Source organism: Cajanus cajan, chromosome 3 (assembly GCF_000230855.2).
Source record: "Cajanus cajan strain Asha chromosome 3, NIPB_CcT2T_4, whole genome shotgun sequence".
NCBI lineage: Eukaryota > Viridiplantae > Streptophyta > Magnoliopsida > Fabales > Fabaceae > Cajanus > Cajanus cajan.
Genome location: NC_138519.1, coordinates 37,938,986 through 37,950,219, shown reverse-complemented (window position 1 = coordinate 37,950,219; position 11,234 = coordinate 37,938,986). Strand labels below are relative to the sequence as shown.

At 34.0% G+C, this 11,234-nt stretch overlaps 1 protein-coding gene across 2 annotated transcripts; it reads left to right on the top strand.

Annotated features, from left to right (window-relative positions):
* Positions 1-405: 405 nt before the first annotated feature.
* Positions 406-5,540, top strand: LOC109790700 (disease resistance protein RUN1). 2 transcript variants are annotated; one of them, XM_083070875.1, is made up of 5 exons: positions 406-950; positions 1,892-2,993; positions 3,149-3,424; positions 3,550-3,900; positions 4,797-5,540. In XM_083070875.1, exons 1-5 carry the CDS (start codon positions 454-456, stop codon positions 5,355-5,357), a joined length of 2,787 nt encoding a protein of 928 aa, XP_082927001.1. In that variant the 5' UTR covers positions 406-453; the 3' UTR covers positions 5,358-5,540. The 2 variants fall into 2 exon arrangements, with proteins under 2 accessions (XP_082927001.1, XP_020205486.2); XM_020349897.3 differs by having other exon boundaries at positions 3,550-4,323.
* The last annotated feature ends 5,694 nt before the right edge of the window (positions 5,541-11,234 follow it).

Genomic DNA, 11,234 nt, shown 5'->3' with positions numbered 1-11,234 from the left:
AAACGAATTGATTAGATAGATAGAAATTAAAAATATTATAAAATTGGGTTTAAAAACATTAAATTTCAAAACCTTACATGGAAGATTTCTGCAGTTAAAAAGTGAAGAAAAAAAATATAAAAATAAATTAATTATTTAAAACTAATAGATAAAAATGCATTCTGCGTCTGTGAAAAAAAAAAGTGTAGTTATTGATTTTAAAAATAATATTTTTTTCTTCTTCTAATTCATCCTTAAAAATTATAAAAGTTGGAAAAAAGTTAAAAATATAAAATATTTTTAAAAAAGTGAAGATGAAAAGTATGTAATTTGTTTTAAACCTGAGTCCTGGGCCGTAGGCCCACTGGGCTTGGCCCAAAGGCGGGCAAGGTGATAGCACCAAAGAAGTAAAGATATTCTATTTCTATCTGTATTTTGGTTCTCAAGTCCCAACGGTTGACCTTAAGTGCTTTGATGGAATTCGCGTCTTCTTCACCATCCTTCTCAGAATCCAAACCCAAATGGAAATACGATGTGTTCATCAGTTCTGGGGGTGGAGACATCTGCAGGGCTTTTGTTTCTCATCTCCATTCCGCTCTTTTAGAAGCTAAAGTCAACACTTTTCTTGAGGATGAGAATGAGCATAAGAACGAGGTTATGCGAGCAATAGAAGGGTCTCAGATAGCAATAGTTGTTTTCTCCAAAAGCTATGCTGTACCTACTTGGGGGCAATCTATTTGGTGTCTCGAGGAGCTTGAGAAAATCATTGAATGCCACGAAACTGTTATGCCCATATTTTACGAAATTGACCCATACGATGAACGTCATCAGAAGGGTGATCTTGTGAAAGCGCTCAAAGCAGCTGAACAGGAAATGTTTTCAGGAGAACTCCTGGAAATCAGGTTGTCAAGGTGGAGCCGTTCACTCTCCAAAGTTGCAAATTTCCGTCGTTGGGTTCAGAGCGATTTCACGTAAATCAATCAATACTTTTTATGGTTTCTCGCTGATTTTGTTTGATACTGAATGAAGCATATTTTAAGCTTAAGATTTACTTAATATGCAGTTTTAGGCTTTTAGCATTTAGAAAACATCTCAAATCGTAAAATGAATGATATGTTCACTTTTGATTATTTTCCCCCCTAATTTTCCCCCTTAGTAAATTATTCAACAACTACAATTAAAACTAAAACTAATTAAGATGGGTTACTTTAGTAAAATTGTATAAAAAGAGATACATAATGCATTTAAGGCTTAAATATGTTTTTAGTCTCTTAAATTTAGGATAAATTTGTTTTTGGTTACTTTTAGTTTTTGTTATTTTTAAAAATTTTGTTTTAACCCCTTGGGTCATTGATAACATATATATAAGTGTAAGATTGAGATAGTTATGTAATATTCATTGAGTTTAATATTTTTACTTATGCAACAATATTTGTGAGATTCTTTAACAAAAATTGAATATAAGGATCGAAATAAGATATTTTTTTGAAATTATAAGATTAAAAAGATCAATTTAAATTTGAGAGACTAAAAATAAATTTATCTTAAATTTGAAGGGCTAAAAATATATTTAAGTCACATTTAAATTATGCGACAGTATTTGACAGATTTTCTAACAAAATAATTATATGATAATATTTAACAGGTTTTCTATTAAAATTTGAGTATAAGGACTAAAAGAAATTTTTTTTTTTTATAAAAATTATAATAAATAAAAAGACTAATTTTAAATTTAAGTACCTAAAAATAAATTTATCTTTAACTTGAGAGACTAAAAACATATTTAAGATATATTTATTATTGTCCTTAACCTTTGTAGGAACCTTAAACTAAGGTGATTGTGAAACTGATGAAGTATTTTTCTTAATAAATGACCATTCTGCTTGTTTTATAATTATTATTGAACTTGAAGGAATGAAGCTGAACTAGTGCGGGAAGTTGTTGACCACATTCTTACTAAGCTAGACAACGAAGTCTTGCCTATTACCAAATTTCCTGTTGGTTTAGAATCCCGCGTGGAGAAAGTGATTGGATTTATTGAAAAGCAATCCAACAAAGTCTGTATCATAGGGATATGGGGAATGGGAGGTTCCGGTAAAACTACCACAGCCAAAGCCATCTACAATCAAATTCATCGTACATTCATGGATAAAAGTTTCATTGAAGATATTAGAGAAGTTTGTAAAACAAAAGGTAGAGGGCATGTTCGTTTACAAGAACGACTTCTTTCAGATATCCTTAAAGGAAAGGTCAAGATACAAAGCATTGGGAAGGGCACAACTATCATCAAGGAAAGACTTTGTGGAAAAAAGTTGCTCATTGTACTTGATAATGTGAATGAGATGAGCCAGTTACACCTATGTGGAAATCGTGAATGGTTTGGTCAAGGAACTGTAATAATCATTACAACCAGAAATCTTCGCCTGCTTGACCGATTTAAAGTTGATTATCTTTATGAGATGCATAAAATGGATGAAAAAGAGTCCCTTGAGCTTTTTAGTTGGCATGCTTTTGGAGAAGCAAAACCAAGAGAAGACTTCAACGAATTTGCAAGAAATATAGTTGCTTATTGTGGAGGACTACCACTAGCTCTTCAAGTCCTTGGTTATTATTCATTTGGACAGACATCAAAGGAAGTGTGGGAAAGTCTTTCATCAAATCCAAAAATAACACCCTTTGATCAAATTCTGGAGAAATTAAGAATAAGTTTTGATGATTTACAAGATCAGATGGAAAAGGATATATTTCTTGATATATGTTGTTTCTTTATTGGTGTAGACAGAGCCTATGTTACTAATATACTAAATGGCTGTGGTTTATATGCTGATATTGGAATAACAGTTCTCATAGAGTGTAGCCTCATAAAACTTGAAAAGAACAACAAACTGGGAATGCATCCTTTGCTTCAAGAAATGGGAAGAGAAATAATTTGTGAAAGTTCAAGAACGGAACTTGGGAAGCGCAGTCGGTTGTGGTTTGAAGGGGATGTACTCTATGTATTGGAAAAGAATACTGTAAGTACATTCTTTATATTCAGATTTGAAACTTGAAAGTGTTTTCCTTTAGATGTGCATTACATGTGTGGTTTGGTGGAGCTTCAAGTATCACTCTCTAGTGAGCTAACAATACAGATTTGTCAATTTATTTTTCTTTGCTCTTTTCATCACAGGGGACCAAAGCTATTGAGGGATTGGCTCTGAAATTGCATTTATCCAACAGATATTTCTTCATCAAAGCTGATGCTTTTAAGAAGAAGAATTTGAGACTGTTACAACTTGATAATGTACAACTCACTGGAGATTATGGGTGTCTTTCTAAGCAACTGAGATGGATCAGGTGGAAAGGATTTCCTCGAAGATACATACCTAACAACTTTTATCTGGAAGGTGCAATTGCGATTGATTTAAAACACAGTAATCTTAGACTAGTCTGGAAAGATCCCCAGGTATACATTACATGCCATTTTCTTTTAAAGCTCATAGGTTAATTAAAATATTAATTGTTTCTACTTACCACTATTTCACTTTTTGTTCTCTTCTCTAATCTTTTTCAAAATTTATCTTGTTGTAGGATTTAGGGTGGCTAAAAATCCTCAATCTTAGTCATTCCAAGTACTTGAAAGAAACCCCTGAGTTTTCAAAACTACCAAATCTTGAAAAGCTCATTCTCAAAGATTGCCCTAGTTTGTGCAAGGTACACAAGTCCATTGGAGATCTCCGCAATCTTATTCTATTAAATTTGAAGGACTGTAAAAGTCTTGCCAATCTTCCAAGGAGAGTTTACAAGTTGAAATCTGTGAAAAGTCTCATCCTTTCGGGTTCTTCGAAGATTGACAAATTGGAAGAAGACATAGTGCAGATGGAATCCTTGACAACTCTATTTGCTAAAAATACTGCTGTGACACGAGTTCCCTTTTCAATAGTAAGATCAAAAAGCATTGATTATGTATCCCTATGTGGATATGAAGGATTATCACATAATGTTTTTCCTTCTATCATTTGGTCTTGGATGTCACCAAAAATGAATCCCCTAACTCGTATTCATTCATTTAGTGTCACTTCATCATATCTAGTTTACATGGATTTGCAGAACAATATTTTGGGTGATCTAGCATCAGCGGTTAGAAATCTTTCAAATCTTCGTAGTCTTTCGGTGCAAGACACAGAATTTCAACTATCTAAACTATTAAGAACAATTCCGGATGATGCATATGGTGTAAATTTTACTGAATTTGAAATAAGATCAGATACATCACAAATTTCAAATCAATACCAGGGGTCTTATTTGATTGGAATTGGATGTTACCGTGCAGTCTTCAATACTCTCATTGATAGCATATCTAAGGTTCATTCTCTTCACTTTTGTCTACTTACCTTCACTATTCATTCTAGCTATTAACAAAGAGAACATGAAATATCGAGAGGAAACTTCAATACTCACCATTTTTGAGCACCTTTTCCTTCTATAATCACCTAGCTTCATTTAAAAATACCTTATTTGAATACTCAGCAAGCCAAGTGATCATGCTCATATGAAGCAGTAGGAAATTGATTTCCATTTTCTTCCTGTTATGCTTGTTTTATGTTTGTTATATAAGTTGAAAGACGTATATGACATAAACAGAAATGCATCCGAATGATCTGCTGTTGATGGATACACAACAAAACTACTAACCAACTTTGTCTGAACTAATTAACATAACTATTTACGTTGTTATTTTCTTAAAAATGCCTTGGAATGACAAAAATAATGATTTTAGGAGTCCATTTGAAAAGCAGAAGTGCAAAAATGACTAAGCTTTTTTGCTTATGCTACAGGGATTGACAACCAACGAGTCTTGTGATATTTTTCTCCCTGGTGACAATTATCCTTACTGGTTGGCTCATACGGGTGAGGGACATTCAGTGTATTTTACTGTGCCCAAGGATTGTCGCATAAAGGGAATGACTTTGTGTGTTGTTTATTTATCAACCCGCGAAAACATGGCAACTAAATGTCTAGTTAGTGTTTCAATGGTTAATTACACAAAGTGCACCATGCAGATACACAAGCAAGACACAGTAATTTCATTTGATTGGCAGGGCATAATATCACATTTGGGACCTGGAGACAAGGTAAAAATTTTTGTGACTCTTGGGAATGGATTGGCAATCAAGAAGACAGCTGTCTATCTAATGTGTGATGAATCAATTGGCATGGAAATAAAGCCTTCTCCCAAGACAAAAATGGAAATGAAGCCTTCTCCCAAGACAAAAATGGAAATAAAGCCTTCTCCCAAGACAAAAATTCCTTCGAACCAAAAGGATAAAAAGCCTTCTCCCGAGACAAAAATTGCTAGGAACCAAAAGGGCCTATCAAGTGTTTTTGCTAGGCGGTAGCAGTAGTTAGAATAATGAAGGTCTCACTTTGACTTGGACTATGTGAAACTTATAAATACCCTTGTACATACGATTAGGGGGATTCATTTTTTGGTAATTGATAATAAACTGATTTTACAGTATGAAGGGGGTCTTTCTTCCCTTGGCAGAGCAGAATAATAGACTTTCTCTCTGATTCTCTTCCTTCTCCCATCTCTCTTCTATTTCAATTCTGAATCTTGACTGTTGGGATCTATCAGAAAATGTCATTGTTAGTTTTATAAAGATAGGAGAGGTTTTAAATTTTAATCAATTTTTACTGGGCTCGCCAAAAGTCAGTCTAGGATTCCCATACTTCTCGGAGAGAGGAGGGAAGAACTTATGAAACACATATATAAAGGAGAAATTCATCATAAAATCTCGATAAGAGTTCATTTCCCATTGTGCTAGGCCTCGTGGTGTCTAGACAAGGTGTGTGATACTGTGATGCAGTAGAATAGTAGCAATATTTGGTGGATGACAGGTATTCTAACCACAATTTGAATCAACAGACTTTGGGTATTCATAGGGCTGAAATTTCTGAAATCATTTTCATCTTCGAGTAGTATTGGTATGCACAACATGCCTATATTTTTTCAGAAAATATACGGTTAATACCTTCAATTATAATTGATGCCCTCTTGCTGCAAGGTAAATTACTATAGCTAAATATAAAGATAATATTAAAGTTTATGACCATTTGACCATAGATGGTTTCTGAATATTATTAATTTATTGTAGTATTATCTGTGTGGAATCGAAAAGATGGAAGAATTGGAAATCAACCATATTTTGATTTTGCAAAGGAATTTTTCAAGGAGGTCAAGAGGTGGCACCTTGAAGGAACTAAGAGGAATGTGCTAGACATGAAAATTTGGACCAGTCAAAGCCCAATGGGCTTGATGGGCTTGGAAGGCCCAAGTTGCTCCTCACATGGGCCACACCTTGAGATATTCATTTTCTTCTATTTTTGTATATATTATATTAGTATAGGTTTCATATATTTTGGTCTTTTATTTTGGATCACATAGAGTAACATTTTGGAGTAAAAGGCAAATCACTTCTTTGAATTTGATAGATCTGGTTTCTATTATTATTTGCTGTGTGAATTTTGGAGTAAAAGGCAAATCACTTCTCTAAATTTGATTCTCAAAATTGGAAGAACAAAAAAAGTAAAAAAAAAAAAGAAAGAGAAAAATAAAAAACATTTGAAAAAGTTGAGAAGGATAGAAAGGAAGAAAAGAGACCAAAATTCACTAAGTCTTGGATCTAGCTATTAGAATCAATTTTTTTGTGAACTCTTCAAAATTATTTTGGTTTTCTTAATCTACTTTAGAGCCTTTTTAAGATCTTTCTCTTTGAGTGCTAACCATTCCTTGAGAGTCTTAATTTTTAGCTTTGTGTCTTTATTGGCTTTCTTTGAGTTTTGTCAACTATTACATATTCTTTGTTGGTATAAGCTTCCTAATTCTTTTCTTGTGCTTGTCAAGTTTTCAATTAAAAAAAATCTAGTGCTGGAAGTTGTGCTAAACTCTTGCAAGGAGTTCAAACATTGCTCACAAAAGCTAGAAGGAAAGGATTGCTAATACTAAGCCAAAGGACTTGAAATCAAAATTTGACCAAATTTGTCCTAACCTTCTCAAATTTCCTTCACAAGAGGATCACACCTTTCCATCATTGTGAGAAGCCATTTTTCTGTGATTAGTTTGTTCAATTGTGCAGGTCAAGAAAAATAAAAAAGAAATCCAGATTAGAGACGGATTTAGAGATCAATTCTGGTTGCTGGAAAATCTGTCACAAGAAAATTCGTCTCTAATTCCGTCACAAAATTCGTCAAGTGGAAGTGGCTTGAAAATTTCATATGATTTCAAGTTTCCACTTAGGAATCCGACTAACTTTTAATTCTTGTTCTTAGCTATTGTTTTCAGTTCTATTGTTTGCTGAATTTGGTAGTTTCGACTAGCTTGAGTAGCTTATTAATTTGCTTATGTTTAGAAAGGAAACAAGAAATTTTTTGAAAAGAAATCATAAGCATCAAAGTTTAGTGAAAAGTTTTGTGGAATTGAAGCTAGCATAAGTGGGTTTAGTAATTTCAACTTGAAAAGGCTTGGTTATTAAGTGGCTCTTAGTAACTCACCTCCCTTGATAGTGCAATTTGTATACCTAGACCTCCAAGTGTTTAGTTTTGTTCCTAGAAAACCCAAAAATATTTTCTTTTTGCATTGCATATAAAAATTCTTCTTAAAACTTAACCATGAGTAGGCATTCTCAAAGTGGTAATGATTCAGGCTCTCCAAAAAGTTTTTCTCATCTTGTTAAAGAGCTTAAATCACTAAAACTTTGGAGAAAGCAAGAAGTACTTGCCAAAGAAAAGGAAAGAATTGAAAAAGGAAGTACAACTTGCTATTCTTGAAGAAGAAATACAAAAGGTTAAGCAACAAGAAGAGAAACTTTTAGCAAAATTAAAACAAAAAAAGAAAAGTAGTAAAGGTTCTCAGCTCCACAAGCCTTGAGGAGGTAGAAAGTTTGAATATAGATGAATATTACCAACCTACTCCTAGGAGAGTCATTAGAGAACCAAAGGTGAGGGAATCACGAGTTGATCTCCCTTCCTTCCATGGTAAAGATGATGTGGATGCCTACTTGGATTGGGAAATGAAAGTGGAGCAAATCTTCACTTGTCACCAAGTAGGGGAAGAAAGAAAAGTTCCCTTGGCCACCTTAGCTTTCTAAGGACAAGCTATGTATTGGTGGACAACCTTGGTTAGGGAAAGACGACTCCATAATGATCCACCCATAGAATATTGGAATGACTTAAGGAGTGCTATGAGAAGAAGGTACATTCCTTCTTATTATAGTAGGGAATAAGGGAAGAGGAAAGATTGACCATAGCAAGATTCTTGAGTGGTCTTAACTTTGATATAAGAGATAAAGTTGAATTACTCCCTTATAGGGACCTTGATGACTTGGTCTAACTTTGTATAAGGGCAGAACAACAACAACATAGAAAATCTTCTAAAAATATCAACTCTAAATCTTATACCAAGGAAGATCTTAAGAGGGAGGGAAGTTCATTCAAGAATTACTCTAAAGAAAATCCCTCTAAAATTCAAGAAAATGAAAAAGATGTGGAGAAGAAAAAGATCACCTCACACACTAGCTCAAGGACAAGTGAAATCAAATGTTTTAAATGTCTAGGTAGAGGCCACATTGTCTCTCAATGCCCCCACCAAAAAGACTATGATATTAAGGGGTAAAGACATCTATAGTGAAGAGTCCTCATCATCTTCATCTTCTAGTGAGAGTGAAGAGGAAGCTAGTGATCATGAGTAGAAAATAGAAAAACTTTATCCTGTTGATGGTGATCTTCTTATGGTCAAAAGGCTTCTTGGAAGTCAACCTTGTCCTACTTCACTACCACAAATAGAGAATATCTTTCATACAAGATGTTTAGTTTCCAAAAGATCTTGTTCTCTCATTGTTGATAGTGGATCATGTTCTAATTATTATAGTACAAGGTTGGTTAATAAGCTAGCTCTCACCACTATTCCTCACCCTCAACCTTATAAACTTCATTGGCTCAATGAAGGTGAAGAATTGGAGGTGAATCAACAAGTGAAGGTCAAGTTTTCTATAAGGAATTTTAAAAATAAAGTGTTATGTGATGTAATCCCTATGGAAGCTTGTCATATTTTTCTTAGTAGGTCATGGCAATTTGACAAAAAAACCATACATGATGACTTTACTAACAAAATATCCTTCACTCATAAAAATAGGAAAATAGTTTTTCATCTTTTAACACCATCCCAAGTGTTTGAGGATCAAAAACAAATGAAAAGAAAAAGAAAGAAAGAAAGAAAAGAGAAATTTGTCTTAGGGAAGAGTGAGGATGAAGATGCTTCCTCAAAAGAACTTGTGACTAAAGAGAGTTACTTTATCACCAAACAACCATTGAAAAATACTCTCTTTATTCATAAAGGTCTTAACCCTTTCCATCATGCTGCCACTGGTCATGAAGTTGAGAATTTAAAACAAGACATTTTTCAAGAAAAAGAATCTCAACTTTAAGATATAGTGAAGAAGGAGTGGGCTATGCCTAGTTCTACTTCTTGTACTACTTCTTTGGAGGTGCCCAAAGAAGATAGTTTTTCTGTTTTTAGGACTCCTTCTTTCCTAGCTGTTTCAATAAAGCACCCAATTTTTGGTTTATATTGTTTGGTAGATACAACTTGTAGTGCCCTATACTCTATGTTTGATCTTATGGGAAGTTCATCTTCATTTGAACTTAATTTGATTCCTTCCCTAGAAGACAAATATAGTTTATATGAGTTTTCAAGACTCCATTGGGCACTATCTTTTCATGACTATCTAACATGAAATAAAATCCAAAATTGTTTAGGAAGTTTTCTAGTAATATTTTCTTTATTTTCTAGGAAACGTCTAGGTCACTATTTAGGGTACCATAGACAAGATGTTTTAGTTTTTAGGAATAACTCTTTCAATTGTTATAGTCTTAGCTTTATCACATTTTTAGGATTTAGTTAGACACATAGACTTTGCTTAGGTAAGGATCTTATCCCTAACCTTGGAGAGTCTATCTTCCTTAGTGAAAATCTCTTTGATAGGATTTATAAAAGGATTTTTCTTAGGGTGCATCCTCCATCATTACCATTTGAATATGTCACCTCTTATGATTGATATTTTATTATTGAAGGTGATGATGTCTATCATAGAGACCCTAGTGATTTGAGGACAAATCCTTTTCAAGAGGGAGGGGATGATGGAATCATGCCAAGGAGGTCAAGAGGTGACACCTTGAAGGAACCAAGAGGAATGAGCTAGACATGAAGATTTGGGCCAGTCAAAGCCCAATGGACCCAATGGGCTTGGAAGGCCCAAGTTGCTCCTTACATGAGCCACACCTTGAGATATCCATTTTCTTCTACTTTTATATATATTATATTAGTATAGGTTTCATATATTTTGGTCTTGTATTTTGGACTACATAGAGTAGCATTTTTAGGCCATAGGCTTAATAGGCCTAGTTTTGGACTTCATGGGCCTTTGAGCTTTTGGTACCCAATATGGGACTCATTTTAATTCTTGTAATTTTTCATTTTGATTGTATTTGATTGGTCATTGTATTTAGGCTATTAGAATAAGAATTTAAAGGAAATAAGTAATAGGCATGAATCATAGAATTGTAATTACATTTAAGAGTAATTAGAGTTGCATTTGAGTCACATGTTTTGTGCCAAGAGTGGCTGCACATGTGAGCACTCAAATGAACCCTAAATTACACTTAAATGTAATTAGGAGTTCTAGAAGGGTGGCTGCAGATGGATGGACAAGTATGGACATCCAAATTTGAATTCAAATTTGGCGCCAACTTGAGCCTTTGTAGTTGGCGCCACTTTTCCTTGGTCGATGGCCTATAAATACCTATTTCCCTCCTTGTGTATTCACTTTGAACATTAATGAGATTTCTGAAAATTCACTTCAGTCAAGTCTCTCTCAAAGTCACCCCAAGGAGTCCATAGTCTTAGTCTTAGGAATCCTAGTTTTTAAGTCTTGTCCGTAGGCACTCTTTTGAGTTCTAGCTTGGATGCTTCTATCTTAGTTTAGGAATTCACTCTTCTTTGTCCTCTAAACTGCGTTCAAGTCCAGAATTCTTCATCAAGGAAGAATATCTGTGAGCTTGGAGAAGGAAAAGGAAGCAAGTTCTTTCACTTCACTTGCCTACTCCATCAATGACCATTTGACCAGAGATGGTTTCTGAATATTATTAATTTATTGTAGTATTATCTGTGTGGAATCGAAAAGATGGAAGAATTGGAAATCAACCATATTTTGATTTTG